This window comes from Furipterus horrens, unplaced genomic scaffold, assembly GCF_987537825.1.
Source record: "Furipterus horrens unplaced genomic scaffold, mFurHor1.1.pri manual_scaffold_17, whole genome shotgun sequence".
In the NCBI taxonomy this organism is placed as follows: domain Eukaryota; kingdom Metazoa; phylum Chordata; class Mammalia; order Chiroptera; family Furipteridae; genus Furipterus; species Furipterus horrens.
The window spans coordinates 105,787,573-105,806,240 of NW_028327187.1; the positions used below are offsets into that span (position 1 = coordinate 105,787,573).

The window sequence follows — 18,668 nt, forward strand, 5'->3', positions numbered from 1 at the left end:
TTGTTGTTGTGAGGTACTGAAATTGAGGTTTTTATCATGGTATTATAGAATTCTAAACCATAGGAATTTTGCCTAATAATATAGATGGCAGATCCAAGCTTGCCTAAATATAATAGTTAAATCATGTATAAATTACACATGGACATGGACAATGGGGTGGGGTATGACTGTGGGAGAAGGGGTGATTTGGGTGGGGGGGAGCAATGGGGGAAAAATGGGACAACCGTAATTGGAAAACAATAATTAAAAAAAAAAAAAAGAAGAGTGAGAAGATGGCGGAGGAGTGAGGGGAGGCTGCGCTCTCAGGCTCCCGAGACCCGTCTGCAGTTTGGGCTAATTGCAGACAGAACATCTCAGTGAGCAGCTGGACACTGGCAGGAGTCGAGCCACGGCACGGCTGGATTAGAGAAAATCCATCTGGGAACAACCTGTTTAGTGAGGATAGCGGAGGAAAAAGGGACGAGATGGGATTCCTGACTGCTGACTGGGGTGGCTGCCCGAGCTGCGGCTGGAAGTACACAAAGGCTTTTTGGCGACCACAGGCTACCCCAGAGAGGAGTCGGGAGGAGAGCGGATCTCTGCCTGCTGGCAGAGACAGGACTCGACCAGGTGGCATTGGCCCTGAAGGACAGGAGACAGCGTGCTGCTGAGCAAGTGAGAACATAATTCTCCTTTATATTTTTCTCTTGTGGACTGCGGAGAGGGGTGGAAAGTTTGGGGGTGGTAGGACATTCTTGAGGAGCGCAGGCGCAGAGGAACACTCGTCCACGCATAGGGAAGTGCCCTCATTCACTGGCCCAGGTGCGCGGGCTGTGCATCCAGGCGTCCCTCGGACACACCGCAACAGATATAAGATCAGTGCCCCAACGGGCACAGGGAGGGCCCACTGGACACGCAAAAGACCATGCGCAGACACCCCTGGCCAGCTCCAGTGGGCGCCAGGCTGGAGCGCAGACCACTTGCTCAGGCTCTGCTCGTGCCCGCCCAGGTGGGTGCCTGAACGACGGGTGGCTGCGGTGCGGGAACAGCGAGTTCCAGTGACTCACAGACACTCACTTCCACTGTGCACAAGTGTCCGGGGTCCTGCCCTAAGAGGGGAGAGACCAACTCTGGGACCACGGCTCCGCAGGACTGAGGCTAGGTCTTGGGCCACCTTGCGCTTGCACGGGTGCGCGAGCGCAAAAGCAACTCGGCCAGCTTCAATAGGCGCCAATCTCTCACTTCCACTGTGCCCAGGTATCTGGGGCCCCGCCCTAAGAGGCGAGAGACGGCAGGCTTGAGGCAAGCTCTCGGGCCACCTTGCGCGTGCAGGGGCATGCGCACGCAAAGGCACCTCGGCTAGCTCCAACAGGCGCCAAAGGAACGTGCCATGCCGGCCACCGCAGGTGCACACCACTGCTGCAAGGAACAGGAACCTCTGACCCGCCTCATTAGACCAGCTGTGGATGCAGAAAAAGAAGGCTGAATTCACAAAGGCTGAATTGAGTAAAAACATTCCTTTTTTCTTTTTCTCTTCCTTAAAGGGAAAGGAAAAAAAAAACTATATCTCTATAATTTGTTTCATACAATATCTCCTTCTCATCCTTTCTCTTTAATTGCTGTTTATTTGTTTGTGTGCCTAGTTTAGCCTCCCTTTCACTCTAAATAAATAGAATATAACTACTATATAAATCCAATACTATACAATCCCACTTTCTTACTATATTCTGCATTCTTCCCTCCTTTTCTTCTATTGTTATTAACATACAATGTAAATATTACCTATTGTCTTGCATAGTCTCAACTATTATTATTCTATCATCCCCTCTCTCAAAAATCATATTTTTCCTCCCTAAAAACAACACTTATCTATTCTTCCTATAGTATAAAAGCTCTAATCTCTCTATGTATATATTAATACTGGCTCGTTGGCTGACGATAGCGGGATAGAGGGTGGGGGATATTTTTGAGGGTGTGGGTCTCCTGCCTGGGCTGTGTGTTTATGTTTTTAACAGCGTCTCCACAAAAGAATTCAAGACAAAGTGGATAGAGTGACTCTCAATCAACTAGCCAGAAGGAAGATTCTACCAAAGAGCATCAGAAATATAACCAGACAGCATAAACAAATGACATAAAGGGTAACCCAAGAACATCAGGAGATCAAAGAGACTACACCACTGAAACCCCCAGATGTCCTATAAAGAATTTCATACCTCAAAGGTGGGAAGGCAAAGCAGACAAACCCAAAAAACAAAAACAAACAAGAAGAATCCAACATGGTAAGATGCAGAAACAACCTCTCAATGAAAAGAAAAGAGGAATCCCCAGAAAGAGAGGTAGATGGAATAGACACAGCCCAAATGTCAGACATGGAATTCAAAACAATGGTGGTGAAGAAGCTCAATATACTCGACAACCTCAAAAACAACTATGACAACCTCCAAGGAAGTTACCAACAGCTCCAAGAAAATTACAGGGAACTTGCAGAGAACTACACCAGCATAAAAAAAGAGAAACTATTAACAAGAACCAGGAAGAAATGAAGAATTCAATCTCTAAGCTGAAAAACACAGTAGAATCAGTCCAAAGCAGACTAAACGAAGCAGAGGATCGGATTAGTGAGTTAGAAGATAATGTAGAGAAAAACTCCCAGACAATACAGCAAAATGAAAAAAGAATGAAAAAATACGAACAAGATGTAAGGGAATTATAGGGTAGTATGAGAAGAAATAATATCAGGATCATCGGAATAAGAGAGGGAGAAGAAGAAGAACATGGAATTGGAAAACTGATAGGAGAAATAGTGACAGAAAATCTTCCCAAACTGATGAGAGAAAAAGTTATGCAAGTTCAAGAAGCACAGAGAGTCCCAATGAAGAGGAACCCCCAAAAACCCACTCCAGGGCACATCATAATTAAAATGGCAACATTCCAAGACAAAGAGAGAATCCTAAAAGCAGCAAGAGAAAAACAGCAAATAACATACAAGGGAGCTCCGATAAGGCTATCGACCGATTTCTCAACAGTAACACTACAAGCCAGAAGGGAATGGTCGAAAATATTTCAAGCAATGAAAAGCAAAGGCCTACAACCAAGAATACTCTACCCAGCAAGACTCTCATTCAAAATGGAAGGTGAAATAAGGAGTTTCTCAGACAATGGAAGACTAAAAAAATATATCTCCACCAAACCAGCATTGCAAGAGATGCTAAAGGGAATGTTCTAAGAAAAAAGAAGGAAAAAAAAAAAAAAGAGGAAAGGAACAGAGGTACAAAGGGAAATGAATAAATACACGTCAATAATAACCTTAAATGTAAATGGATTAAATGCTCCAATTAAAAAACATAGGGTAACGGAATGGATAAGAAAACAGGACCCACATATTTGCTGTCTACAAGAAACACACCTCAAAACAAAAGATTTACATAGACTGAAAGTAAAGGGATATAAAAAAATATTCCAAGCAAACGGACATGAAAAAAAAAGCTGGGGTAGCAGTCCTCATATCAGACAAAACGGATTTCAAAGCAAGGGCAATAAAAAGAGACAAAGAAGGACATTTCATAATACTTAAAGGAACAATCCATCAAGAAGATATAACACTGATAAACATATATGTACCCAACATAGGAGCACCCAAATACATAAAGAAAATACTAGAAGACCACAAGAAGTATATTAACAACAACACACTCATAGTAGGGGACTTCAACACTCCATTATCAACAATAGACAGATCATCGAAGCAAAGAAACACCAAGGATATAGGCATTGAACAGCACACTAAATCACATGGACTTAACTGATATATATAGAACTTTTCACCCTGAAGAAGCAAAATATACATTCTTTTCAAATGCACATGGCACATTTTCAAAGAGAGACCACAGGATAGGACACAAAACAAACCTCAACAAATTCAAGAAAATTGAAATCATATCAAGCATCTCTTCAGACCACAATGCCTTGAAACTAAAAATCAACCTCAGGAAAAAAAAAAAAATCAAAGACACCCAAACTCATGGAGAATGAATAACATGCTATTAAATAATGAATGGGTTAACAATGACATCAAAGAAGAAATCAAGAAATTTCTGGAAACTAATGACAATGAACACACAACAGCCCCAAACCTATGGGATACAGCAAAAGCAGTCCTAACAGGGAAGTTCATAGCAATACAGGCATATCTGAAAAGGATAGAAGAATCTCAAATAAAAAATCTAACCCTACAGCTACAAGAACTAGAACAACAAAAACAAACAAAGCCTAGGGCAAGAAGAAAGAAGGAAATCATCAAGATCAGAGCGGAATTAAATGACATAGAGACTAAACAAACAAGGCTGTCCACTCTCTCCATTCCTATTCAACATAGTGTTGGAAGTCCTAGCCACAGCAATCAGACAAGAAAAAGAAATAAAAAACATCCAAATTGGGAAAGAAGAAGTAAAACTATCATTATATGCAGATGACATGATAGTATACCTAGAAAACCCTATCAACTCCACTAAAAGACTACTCGATATAGCAAGTGAATTTGACAAAATAGCAGGGTACAAAATAAATATACAGAAATCTAAGGCATTTCTGTACACCAGCAATAAAATATCAGAGACAGAGACAAGAAAGAAAATACCATTTACTATAGCAACAAGAAAAATAAAGTACCTAAGAATAAACTTAACCAAAGAGATAAAAGACCTGTATACTAAAAATTACGTAACATTGAAGAAAGAAATTAAGGAAGATACAAATAAATGGAAGCAAATACCATGTTCTTGGATGGGAAGAATCAACATCATCAAAATGGCCATACTACCCAAAGTAATTTATAGATTCAATGCAATCCCTATTAAAATACCAATGACATATTTCACAGACCTAGAACAAATACTCCAAAACTTCTTATGGAACCAAAAAAGACCCTGAATAGCAAAAGCAATCTTGAGACAGAAGAACACAGCAGGAGGAATCACAACACCAGACATCAAACAATACTACAAAGCCACTGTGATCAAAACAGTCTGGTACTGGCATAAGAACAGACATATAGATCAATGGAACAGAATAGAGAGTCCAGAAATAAACCCAGGCCTCTATGGTCAACTAATCTTTGATAAAGGAGGAAGGAACATAAAATGGAGTGAGAAGAGTCTCTTCAACAAATGGTGCTGGGAGAACTGGAGAGGGGCCTGCAAAAAAATGAAACTAGACCACTAACTTACACCACACAGAAGAATAAACTCAAGATGGATCAAAGACTTAAATGTAAGCTATGACACCATAAAAGTCCTAGAGAAAAACATAGGCAGGAAAATTTCAGATATCTCACGTAACAATATCTTCACGGATACATCTCCTAAGGCAAGAGAAATAAAGGAAAAAATAAACAAATGGGACTACATCAAACTAAAGAGTTTCTCTGCTCAGCAAAAGAAAACATCAGCAAGATGAAAAGGAAACCAACCATATGGGAAAACATATTTGCCAATGATATCAGAGACAGGGGACTGATCTCCAAAATATATAAAGAGCTTATACGACTCAATATCAAGAAAACAAACAACCCAATTAGAAAATGGTCAAAGGACCTGAACAAACACTTCTCCAAAGAGGACATACAGAAGGTCCATAGACACATGAAAAAATGCTCAACATCATTAGCCATCAGGGAGATGCAAATAAAAACCACAATGAGATACCACTTTACACCAGTCAGAATGGCCATCATCAACAAATCAACAAGCAACAAGTGCTGGCGAGGATGTGGAGAAACGGGAACCCTACTGCACTGTTGGTGGGAATGCAGACTGGTGCAGCCACTATGGAAAACAGTATGGAATTACCTCAAAAAACTAAAAATGGAACTTCCTTTTGAACCAGCGATTCCACTGCTAGGATTATACCCGAAGAATCTTGAGACCCCAATTCAAAAGAACCTATGCACCCCTATGTTCATAGCAGCACTGTTTACAATAGCCAAGTGTTGGAAACAACCTAAGTGCCCATCTGTAGATGAGTGGATCAAAAAACAGTGGTACTTCTACACAATGGAATACTATGTAGCAGAAAGAAAGAAGGAACTCCTGCCATTTGCGACAACATGGATGGAACTAGAGAGAATTATGCTTAGTGAAATAAGCCAGGCAAAGAAAGCAAAATACCATATGATATCACCTGATACAGGAAACTAAAGAACAACACAAACAAACGAACTAAATAGGAGAAAGAGCAGAATAGCCGTCAATAGGGGGGAGGGGGAGGGAGAGAAGGGGAATAAGTAAGGGAAGGGTTTAGTCAAAGAACGTGTATAAATGACTCATGGACACGGACAACGGGGAGGGATATGATTGTGGGAGAAGGGGTGGGCTGGGTGGGGGGAGAGAAATGGGGGAAAAATGGGACAACTGTAATTGAAAAACCAAAAAAAAAAGAAAAGAATAAAAACAATGGAAATTTAAATTAAATACCTAATAACAACAATAAAAAATTCTTATGCAGGCCTTTTAATACTAACAAATTCTCAATGAACACATAGAGTATATCGTATATGTTTAGTATGTCATTAAATCTTAATATCAAGCAATGTGGAAGCAGAAAATGGGTTTTAGAGAAAAGTATTAGATATATTCTGTGATGCAAGGAAGTAGTTTTCCCACTTGATTATTAACTCCCAAATACTTTATTTTTAACTGACATTTTCATACACAGATTCTTATCAAGGTTTTACCTTTTTGAAATCAGCTTGGATATTAATTTGATGCCAAATGTATTTGGGCATGAACTGACTCCAGCATATGGACAATTCATGTTAAGAGTTATGTGATTTTCTTCCCCACCCCCCCAGCTACTTTTGAAGTTGTCTCTCTTTGACTCAAAAAAGAGGGAGAAACAGAAGAAGCTTGAGATCAGAAAGCTTGTCATTGAGTACTATCTTGATCATGGTCTACATGCTTCAACAAGTTGCTTATCTGCTCTGAACTTGGTGCCCCATCTATCAAATGGGGACATTAATAAATTGCACTTGTTAGAGTTGTTGTGAAGGTCAAATACAATAATGTATGTGAAAACACACTATAAAGTGCTGAAAATTATGACAGTACAGGCATACCTCGTTTTATTGCATTTTGCTTTATTGCACTTCAGTGGTACTGCTTTTTTTTTTTTTTTTTTTTTTTTTTTTTTTTTTTTTTTTTTTTTTTAAATGAAGACAAGACCCTCTACCAGCAAAAAAAATTGCAACTCATTTTATTGAGATACTTACTTTATTGCAGTGGTCTGGAACCAAACCCTCAACATCCACAAGGTATGCCTGTATTGTATTTCTGGCCCAAACATTCTTTCTAGGAGAAAGGAAACAATAAGATTTAAATGGTGCCTTGTTCTAAAAGGCTAAATGTATCTGGGGTTCAGTTTCTTCCATTTTTTTTTTTTGTCTTCTCTTTTTATTTTGGCTTGATATTTTATCCTAACCTGCCCTGATAATTGCTTGCAAGGAAAAGATGAGTTTGCTCCGTTCTTTTCTCTTTCCATGTTGTGAATTATCTCCTGGTTCAGTAAAAAGTAATGAGATTACTTATTTAATCTGTCTTTTCTCAGATTTATTAATCTCCAGATTCAGCTGTCTTATAGCATCAACAGAATCTCATAACTGTCAAATCAAAGGGATAATGTTTTAATCACAGGTAATACATTAGAAAAATAATGGTTTTTGAAGTCTTTCAGGGTTACGGTTCAGTTCTTGATGACTTGACTGCTTTTAAACCTCTCAGGGCCTCAGTTTCTGTACTTGTAAAATAGTGATCATTCCACTTCATGGGGTTATTTGAAGGATTAAATGAAATCCATACGTCGACCACTGTTCATTTTGAACTTGGAGCAGACATCCCATAAACACTATAAATTATAGTCTCCAGTTGGCAAAAATATGGTCCAATTTTTCCTTGGCATAAATTTGTTTATGGCCCAAGGTATGTTTTGGGAATATTTTTGAAAATGTTGCAACTGGCTTCTTTTTAGTAGTCAGCTTTAAATTTATTCTCTACAGTAAAGTGAAGAAGCAGAAAAGTCAGGTGGTAATGACAAAATGCACTTCGCTGGCTTTCTAATGCAATCAACCCATAAATCTAAGGAACTCATTTAAGGAAATGCACTGTACTATATTTGAGTCTGAGTCCCCTCTCCTTAACCAGTGGCAAGTTTCCTTGGTCTTTCTGTAGGACAAAAAATTTAAAAAAGTAAGTTATTCACCTGGGAAAAACAAATTATTTTTGGTTAAAAGTCTGCCTGATTGGATCTCTTAGTATAACATAACATCCTTAAAGTCACACTTTCAGCAGAAAGAACACACTTCATTTTGTTTTCTTTATTAACATACACTTTAAAACAATATCTTATTTTTAGAATAAATCCAAAACATATTTAATTGTTAAAGTAGTTATGAAAAGGTTCCTAAACCTATCATTATAAATCTTAGAGATTTCATGTGAAGGAAATATAACAAAGCACCCACCCATTTTTTAAACAAATAAGGCACCATACTTAGCACAATTTCTGGACTCTAACAAATGCTCAACAAATATGTATTTCAGTCCCATGTAATGGTAGCAATTATTCATGCTAAGACTTCTCTCTCTCTCTCTCTCTCTCTCTTTCTCTCTCTCTCTCTCTCTCTCTCTCTCTCTCTCTCTCTCTCTCTTTCTCCCTCCCTCTCTTCCTCTCCCCTCTGCCTCTCTTCCATTAGTCTAGCATCTCCTCCAGGACAGCCACAGGCTTTGTTCAGCAGTGTTTCCTCCACACTTAACATGTGGCAGGCACAGAGTAGGCCTTCTATATTTTAATTGGGATGGATAGATTGAAGAATCAACAAGTCTCAAGAGGTTTAAACCTTCTGTGCTTTTCATGGGATTCCTCTCATTTCCTCACATCCTGTGAACTATCTTGCTGGTGTCCAGAAACCATTAAAAACTGTGGAAGAAGGAAAATGTTCAAGAAACCAGTCAGTTGTCTTCTCACTCTGCGCTATGTTAGAAAACGCCTTGTAAACTCAGCTATCTTCTTCCTCTACCACCTACCCAAGGAAGGTGTCAGACAGAGGGGGTTCCAACTGCTGAGGAGAGACACTGGTGATTTCTGCTTTGCTACAGGGGCCGTATATGAATTGAACAGGATCAGAATATAAAATGAGAAATCCTTCAGATTCTCCAAAGCTATTGTTTTCTCCTTTCAAGTTATTGTCAATCAAAAACATGCATTCCAAGGTCATAATAAAAATGATTCAGGGATTGTTCATGCCACTGTTTCCTGATTACTGCAGTCAATCAAGAATCCATTTTATGTTATTTCAACATGATGCTACTCAGTTTAGTCAGCTGCATACCTAACAGGGTCTTTGATTAAATACATGGTCTGGGATTCAGAGTATTGTCTCATTCACTTCATACACAGATTTCTCCTTTGCAAATGGTCCTCTAAGCACCCACACAGAAGCACTTCTTATTTGAAAGAAAATGCAATCCAAGTTTATAGGGAAGGACACATTTCCATCTAATTGCTTGTATTGTCCATTTACCAGTTATTTTTTCTGTGTACTGTACAGTTTTCAGAAGGTAAATGCAGTACTCTTTCACATATATTTTCAAGGTTTTCTTTTTTGTTCCAATGACAATTCATTTGTTATATTTATGGTAGGCTAGGGAGTGTGGTGTTGATCGCAGCTGTTACCCTCTGTTCTTGCAGTTGGCAGCACAGATTCGCCAGGGATCACCTACCTTGTTTACCCTCAAGCCCACAGTTGGAGAAAACTGTTTTTATTGTTATAGCTATTCAGCTGCAATTTAGAGGGCACCTGGGAATTTGCAAACTCCTTAGTCCATTAGTCGGTGCAGCATTAGTGTCTATGAATAAAGGTTGCTTGTATCCTTTTAATGATTTAAATTCAATTTATCCTACAACTGGATTGGCTGGATTCTTTCCAAGTTCTTTTGTGGTTCTAGCATCCCAATGACCTTATTTTGGAGAATGTTTTGCGTTTTATTTTGGTGGCTAACAACATGTACTATGTTGAAAAATTTGCATTTTCTCTATTTATTTTAGGATCATTCCATTGCTGGTGGAAGCGGAGTCCTTATAGTGTCACGAGAAAAACATTTTTTGGGACCCACAAGGGAGGACGAGATCTGGTGGTAAGGTTTATTTGGGTGCTTGATGCAAACTCAAAAGACTTCCCATCCTGGGTTCCCAAGGTCCCATGTCTATTTGTCCTGCCAGAAAATCACGGTCAGAAATAGAGTCAATGTACAGAGATCCTGCTCCATGGTAAGGTTAGTTCAGTCCAGTCTTTCTCATCCTGCAGCTAACTTAGCTTGCATTCCCAGCTGCAACTCATTGCTCTGCTGCTGTACCCTTACTCCTTCCTGGAGCCTGCACTTGGAGTCTGCATGACCATCAGACACATGGCTGCTAAGGCCACATAGTGAATGGGGTGAGCGTGGGTCACTGAGAGTGAGAGCGAGAGAGGGAGGGAGGGAGAGAGAGAGAGATGGGTTCTCTGTTCCACTGGGGTTATAACCAGGAGCTTTTTCAAAATGACCAATCAACTTCCCAAGGTTTCGTGGGCTTAATGGGGTCCACCTCCTAGTTGAACTGACAGGCCTCTGTGGTCAAGCACCTCCCCCTGCACCCCTCAGCAATCCAGTCCTTGAGGAGAGAGGGGAAGAATGTTAATCTAGCTGGTGGAGAAATGCTGTAATCCCATGGAGTGTGTGAAACTGTAGCTTCCTGGCTAAGGAGACAGGCTTATGCTCCACATTTTATGAAGGTCAATGTCCAATTCACTTTGTTCTTTCTCTTATTAATAACTAGCTAACTACGTATGGTAACAATTCTACATTTCATTTTTTTCTATGGACCTATTCACAAGATTATGTGTTAGGAAGCATTAATATAAAGCAGATAGAAAGTCCTTAATTAGCAGGGTATATACTTGTATCAGTTACCTATTGCCATTGTAATGCTGCATAGCAAATGTTTTTGGTGACATACAACATACATTTACGTTCCTGATTCAGGCAGGGCTCACGCCTGTGTCCATAGTCAGCTGCCAGTTGACCCAAGCAGCTTTCTTGATACTGGCTGGGCTGGTTCCAGTGTCTCCCAGTATGCCAGCTGTCAGCCTATCTAAGATGGTACTGGCTGGCAAGACAGGAACACATCAGCTCTCCTCCACATGTCTTTCATTCACCAGCAGGCAAGCCCAAAGAATGTTCTCATAGCAGTCGTGAGGATGGGAAGAAGCAAACCTCTTCACACAAGCCCTTGTCAAGTCTCTGCCTGCCTCATATTTGTTAATATCCTATTGGCTAAAGCAAGTCAAAGTGAGTTGGAGTGGGAGGGCATTGGAAGTTATAGAGCAGAGGAGATGAAATTGGTCCTGTGATCACTCTACTACAGAACCTCCCAGTCTCTGCCCGTATGAGGCCTGATTTCAGTTTTCATGGACCGTGCAAGCTTTCCCCTTGCAGATTTGAATAGTTTGCCCCCTTTTTTTGTTCAGAGGTTCATTTACCTAGCTTCCTTCATGCAGTTTCCCTCTTTTCATTTTCCTACCTTGCTTTCTCTTCAGTCTTCACCCCCATTTCTTGTTTTCCTTCCCTCAACCTCCCTTCCTTTCTGTACAAAAAACAAAACAAACAAACAAACAAAAAAACCCAAACTAAAAACAAACATAACATTCTTATGCACATATAAAATTGTTTCAAAGGAGTACTTTTCTTTTGGCCCCTGGAGCTCTCATTACTGATTAACTCCTTAGAAAAGGAAATGCTGAAACCTCTGTTTCTCCAGAAACTTAACAGTGTGGGTGCTTCTGGCGTGGGCAGGAAGAGTCAGACTGTAAGTTATCCTGAAAAAAAAAAAAAAACAACAACAACAACAACAACAAAAAAAAAAAACAAAAAAAAAAAACCTCCATGAACCAAACACAGAAGCAAAACCTAAATATATTTTCCAACATTTTTGTTGAAGTTTTCTCCCAAATTTACCAACTGGAAATTTGAATTGGGCTTTTCGCTTTAATTAAGGGTTTAGAATAGACGTGGATGCAGGTGTTATTTTGGTTGGTAGTATGTGGTGATAATCATTGTTGCCATAGCTACCCGAAAACTGTTCAACAGAATATCACTTCGTGTTGCAACTTTAAATAAAGGCTGTAAAAGTTCTATGCTCCTCATATAGATTTAATTTAAAGGAGAAAGAGTCTGCTATATTCAGGCTGGAATCTGTTTCTTAATCTGTCCCTGAAAATATGGCTCAGTGTTCAAAACAGGTCAATTGAGGGGTAAGCAAATTTCCTTAATAGGTTTAAACTGAGTTGGCTAGCTCCTTCCACAGACTTGGCTTACATTACACTAATTGGATAACAACTTAGCACAGTGAGAGATATTAAGGTGATTTATTATGCTAAACATTTAGAGGTTTCAGGCTTCTGACTGATTTCAAGAGAAAAAGCCCTGCCTTCATAGACAGCTCACACAACGTGTTGATCCTTGATTCAGAAATAAAGATCTGTAAAACTTTTACATGCAATAACATGTACTTTAAGAAGGCTCAAGGGCATTTTCTCAAATTCTGCCCCCATTAATCTGCCTTGGGACAGCATGGGCTGTGTTCCTTCTGGTTAATTCAATGTGAAATGGCAATTTCACTTCTCTAAATGTATTATGTTTAAGACAGTGGGGAGTTTGATATGATTCCCCAGTCCTCTGACCCAGTCCTACTTTTCTGCAAATTAGACTTAGATTTCTTTTCTACCTACCTGTCTGTTTAAATAGATCACTTTCCAATTACTTAGACCTTTGAGTCTAAATTTCCTCATCTGTAAAAGTGAGACTGTAATACCCACCTCCTAGTGTTGTGATTAGGATTGAAGGCCAGTGTCGAGAAAAGCAATCAATCAGTTTTTAATTCCAGTGCAAATATAAGGTCTTATCTTAAACACAAATGTACTGATAAGCATTGGGAAAACTCAGATTTACCCCAAAGAATTTTGGCTAGTGGTATGAGTTCTTGGTGAAGATGGAATTAATGGACAACAATTGAAGACAGACAGTGAGATCTGATTTGTTTTCAATTTTCATTGCATGGATTTTAAGGCCTTCACAGGTACATGTAGTCTCTACTAGGTTTTAATTTTTACATTTTCTAAGCCAACTCAAAACTAAGGACCAACTATGCTGCTCTTTCTGTTTAGTAAACAGTTGAATCAAATACTGTGAAACAAAGCTCTAATAAAAGATTTTAATTAAAAAATTTTTAATGAGTTATAATTGACATACAATATTATATTAGTTTCAGGTCACAGCATGATATGCTATTTGTATACAGAGTGAAATGGTAACCACAAAAAGTCCAGTTAACATCCATTATCATACATAGTTACAATTATTTTTGATGAGACTTTTAAAGTTTCTTCTCTTAGCACTTTCAAATACACAATACAATGTGATTAACTGTGGTCACCATGTTGTACATTGCATGTGCAGCACTTATTTATTTTATGGTCATACCTTTTGTTCCTCAAAGTTTCTATCTTTTGACTACTTTCAACCACTTTATACAACCCCACTACGCCTCTGGCAACCATGAATCTGTTCTCTGTTGTTATTGTTGATTTGTCTTGTTTTCTTTTTTTTTTTTTTAGATTCCACATATAAGTGAGATCATACAGTATTTGTCTTTTTATGTCTGACTTATTTCACTTAGCTTAATGCCCTCAAGTTCCATCCATGTTGTCACAAATGACAAGACTTCCTTTATTTTATTTATATTTTATTTTACCTTTTCCCATTACCACTTAGTCCCCTTATACTCACTCCTCTCCCCCCAGCAATCACCACATTGTTGTCTATGTCCATGAGTCCTTGTTCCTTTTGTTCAGTACCGCCACCCCCTAACCTCGCCCCACCTTAGCTGCAGTTTGCTCTCTATGAGTCTGTCTGTTTTGCTTGTTAGTTCAGTTTGTTCATTAGATTTTGCATATTAGTGAAATCATATGACGTCTGTCTTTCTCTAACTGGCTTAGTTCATTTAGCATAATGTTCTCCAAGTCCATCCATACTGTTGGAAAGGGTAAAATTTTCTTTTTTTAATGGCCGAGTAGTATTCCATTGTGTAACTGTTCCATAGTTGTTTTATCCACTCATCTATTGATACACACTTGGGCTGCTTCCATATCTTGGTGTTTGTAAATAATGCTGCAGCTTCCTTCTTTTTAATGGCTGCATAATATTCCCCCCTCTCTGTGTGTGTCTGTGTGTGTGTGCATATGGCTAAAATAATACTGTGATGTCGTCGGCAGCCGTCCGTCTTGAGAGACGATGGTGTAGCTTCTTAAGAGTCTATCTGCACCGCCGAGAATGGCTGTGCAGTCCGACTCGGGAGCGACACGGTATCTGTCTCCTCCCGTGTTGAATCGACATCTTGCGATGACGCTGGAGTGTCCTCTCCAGTGAAGCTGAAGCTACAGAGCCTGGGCAGGGTGATATGGAGGGTCTGCTGTTGCCCATGCAGCAGAGCCCCCCTCTCTTCGCAGCTGAAGGGTCCAAGGGAAAGACGGAGTCAATACAGCTTGGCTTCAGGTGCGCCGCAGGAGTTGCCGGTGTTGACTACAACGTCAAACCGCCTTAGGGACTCCGGCTCCGGATTTTCTGTCGGGGTTTACTCCCTTAGCCTTTCCCCTGAAGAGGTATGCCGCAAGGCAGCGGAGGTTTTTTGGAATCAGAGTCCCTACTAAGTATACTACTTAGTGGCTTTAGAATCTGGGTAATGTACACCATCAGCTCTCAAGTCCCTCCATCTTTTTGTATCTTTAAAGGAAGCCCCATAGTGCTTAAACAGTGTTTTACATTTTCCCCTATCCGCTCCCCTCATTGTCACAGATCTCCTTCCTGTCTCTATGGCTATGACCCCTTTTTCAAATACAGATTATCCACATATTTCAGTTTTAACTTACAGAACTTAAGGAAACCATTGTTTTGTTTTAATAACTTCTTTGTTCACTTACTGGTCCTTTGTAATGGCATTCATTTAGTAAGACTATGTATACAGAAGGGAGGGAATTACTTTTAGTTTAGGGACCAATAAGGTTTATGTATTTATGTTTTATTTCTAAAAAATCTATAGCAGTGAGATTCTGCAGATCTCATTTTTTGGCTACTTAATACAGAACTGGCCTATATTAAATATTAACTGAATAAAATTTCTGGAGTGAGAAGGAAACACTAGCTGAATGATACATTTAGTTGCTAGGAGACTAGTCATTTTGTGACATCACAGCTACTCAGGTTCAGAACCACTATGGTTTGAGCAGCTGATCCGTGTAGGCCTGTCAAGACAGCCTTTGAAACGGCAGTGTTCAAAATAATGCCGATGTCGAGAGCAGGTAAAGACAAAGTTATTTGAGATGGCACGTATTTCTTCAGAATTTCAAGATGTTTCCCCTAAAGAAGGATCAACTGATTCAGAAACCTCCATTAGACCTGCCTTATGTGACCACACATACCCTGGGGACTTGGACTTGAGGTCTCTGATTGAAGAAATTGCATTTCAGGCTTTGTGTGAGGAAACCTTGATAAAAATACCCCGTTCCACATTGTGTGTCTCCAAACCAGATGAAGACAATGATTTTCTCTCTACAACCTTTCCCAGAAAACTGTGGAAAATAGTTGAAAGTGATCAGTTTAAGTCTATTTGGTGGGACGAGAAGGGAACTTCCATAGTGATTAATGAAGAACTCTTCAAGAAAGAAGTTTTGGGAAGAAAGACTCCTTTCAGAATATTTAAGACTCATAATATGAAAAGTTTAGTTCGGCAGCTGAACCTTTATGGATTTCGTAAAGAGCAACATCAGTTTCAAAGATCTGCTTCTCTAGCTGGCTTCCTGGCAGAAGAAAAAGGAGTCTCAGTGTTAAACAAGGTATTTAGAAATTTTCACATACAACTTACATAGGAAATATATACCATTTCATTTTATAAAAAAGTATGCTCACTTATATGAGCTCAAGCTATATTTTAAAAATCATATAAAACACTGTTCACATACTTTTCTAACTTTCGGACTGTTTGGGAATCAACAGTCAAGCTTATAAGAAAAATTTCTCATAACTTTGAACCTTCCCATTGAACTCTATTTAAATAAAGTTCTTGGAACCAATAGGGGATAGAGTCTCAGTTACTGGAAATACACGACACATTTTCACATGTGACACATAACTAAATGTCTGTGCTTAATAAAAAACATTTACATATATCGACAGTATACCTCTCAGTCGCAGACGTTTTTGGAACCAGGGACCAGTTTCACAGCAGCAAAATTTTCCATGGATAGGTAGTTTTGGGGATTGTGGGGGTGGGCATGTGGTGGAAGAATCAGTGGGTGGAGTTCAGGGAGTACCGAATGCCATGTAGCCTGATTCCTAACAGCTGATGGGTGTCCTCATAGAAGCCTGGGGGTTGGGAACACCTGGACATGTATTGTTTGATCACTTTAACGTTATGTGATGAAACTGAAATCTTGTTTTATAGACCAGGTTTGTTACAGTCTTGTATCTTGGTTTGAAAGGTCAGCAATTAAGATTCTCCTTTGTTTTCAGTTACAGTTCTATCATAATCCCAATTTTAAACGAGGCTGTCCCCAACTATTAGTAAGAATGAAAAGAAGAGTTAGGCTTAAAAATGCTTCTTCAGCATCTTCGTTAGTTCAAGATTTCAACAAGAAGCACTTTGGAGCAGAGGATCATGTGGATAATGACAATTATGGTTTTGTTGCTGAAATGAGTGGGCTAAGTGTATTTTCACATTCCACAAACTTAAGTGAGCCTCTACTAAGAAATCCTTCTACCAGCCAATTAATTGCTAAGACAACTTCACCCATCAGAAGTGATTGTGCTGCTCTACCATCTAGTTTATTTAGACCATCAGAACAACTTGTAATGAATCAATGTGCTACCTCAAAGCAGTTGACCACTGCCCCTGTGCATTCACATAGCAGCTCCACTCAGGAAGATACCCACAATTTGAATTCCATTACAACCACCACTGCTTCTCAGAACTACAATATTTCTCCCTTACGGGGAAGTTATCCTGAAAGAATGGTGGAGCCTTCCACTCTCGCAAACACATATCTTCATCCATCAATCAATGATAGTCTTCCTACTAACCTGCAACCAGCAGGCAACCCATGCTTCCCAATGCCAATGAGAACTGATGCATCTGCTGCCTCTCTTTTAAGATCAGCTCCTCAACTACCTTCATTATATACATATCATCATAATTACAACTGATCTACCAAAGAACTACCGAAAGCAAAAATTAAAATTTATGTTGACATATATTATAAAAATGTATGCAACTCACTTTTCGAAAAATAAATTGAGAGGTTCACAGTTATGGTTTCATTGTCCTTATTTTTGAAGTAGTTAAGAGTAAAACGATGCTTTATTTCCGTGATAGGATATTTAATAGTTTTTAATGTGTTTTTGGTCATTAACAAGGATATTTAACATACCCACCTCTAAGTAAATTATATGTAATTACTGTTTAAAAGGAAAATGAAAGTAAACAAACCAAAAAAAAAAAAAAAAGGAACTGAATTTTCAAGAATTGTGAAATAGTCCAGGATAAATCAAATGAGGGCCTACATTAGTGGTTTGTCAGAGTGACCGTTGACAGGATCCATGGCTCTATGTGCATTTATTTCCCCAAGTCACCCTTATCTAAGAGATTTCCTTAGTTCACAAGAGCCATGCTATCTCACAGTGATTGGCCCCATGCCACTTTTGTCTAATTTCACATATATACGAGCCCCTGTTGTACGGGCCGGGTGGGTGAGTTAATTGCCACCTTTCCCATACTGGTGGTTTGGGCACCTCCACTAGTGTGAGAAGGTGTATTAGTGATTCCCTAAGGCAATAGTGAGACCCTGCTAGAGATAGGGGGCTCTCTAGAGAAAAGAAATGCCAGGGAGGGGGCTGGTGCTTGAGGGCTGACTAGTTCTCACTGTTATGCCTAAAGCAGACTGGCAGACACTTGTAATGGAGACACAGATCAGAGAGCTGAGAGGACATGACCAGGATGCAGGAAATGAGAGCTGCCTGGGAGAAAACATGGGTGATGTTAGAGGTGGAAGCAGCTGTCATGAGGGCCCAGGTTGAGACTGTCTCCAGACAGGATCAGAAGTACAGTTCCTAGACGCCTCAGAGAATAAAGATCATAGGGAGGGCCAGACCCTGCCCTTATTTCAGGCATGACTGCTGGTAACACCAATGATAAAGACTGAACACACTTGATTTTTCCTACGTGTGCAAAAACGGTCATAATCTTTCCCACTGTTCATAGGAATTATGATTATTTTCTAATAGCAGTCCCCTCAGTGTTGGTTTATAATTCAACTTGGTCATTTTAAATTTATTATCAAAGTTATAATATCATATGTTGTTTAATCACTTTACACACATATTCCGGAGGAACAGTTGCTATTAATCATCCTTTTTCCTTTGGGTATCGAAGCCATGGTAGCTACATCTAGTAAGTGGCTGCATACCTGTTCCGTTTGTGTTTTTTTAAACTTTAATCATATTTTCATGGAAGTGTTGGCAGCGCTTACTTGCCTTAAAGTACTTATAGCAAGGAGG

The 18,668-nt window shown here is 39.5% G+C and overlaps 1 protein-coding gene across 1 annotated transcript; it reads left to right on the plus strand.

Annotated features, from left to right (window-relative positions):
• Positions 1-15,439: 15,439 nt before the first annotated feature.
• LOC149991767 (heat shock transcription factor, Y-linked-like) lies at positions 15,440-18,188 on the plus strand. The gene is made up of 3 exons (XM_090264161.1): positions 15,440-15,952; positions 16,629-17,208; positions 18,049-18,188. Exons 1-3 carry the CDS (start codon positions 15,440-15,442, stop codon positions 18,186-18,188), a joined length of 1,233 nt encoding a protein of 410 aa, XP_090120287.1.
• Positions 18,189-18,668: the final 480 nt, after the last annotated feature.

Bases quoted from the DNA above. Each gene is read 5' to 3' on its own strand.
- LOC149991767 (XM_090264161.1), top strand. From the start codon at position 15,440: ATGGCACGTATTTCTTCAGAATTTCAAGATGTTTCCCCTAAAGAAGGA. The intron at 15,953-16,628 runs GTATTTAGAAAT...CTTTGTTTTCAG, and splicing joins GAGTCTCAGTGTTAAACAAG to TTACAGTTCTATCATAATCC. The intron at 17,209-18,048 runs GCAACCCATGCT...TTATGCCTAAAG, and splicing joins TACTAACCTGCAACCAGCAG to CAGACTGGCAGACACTTGTA.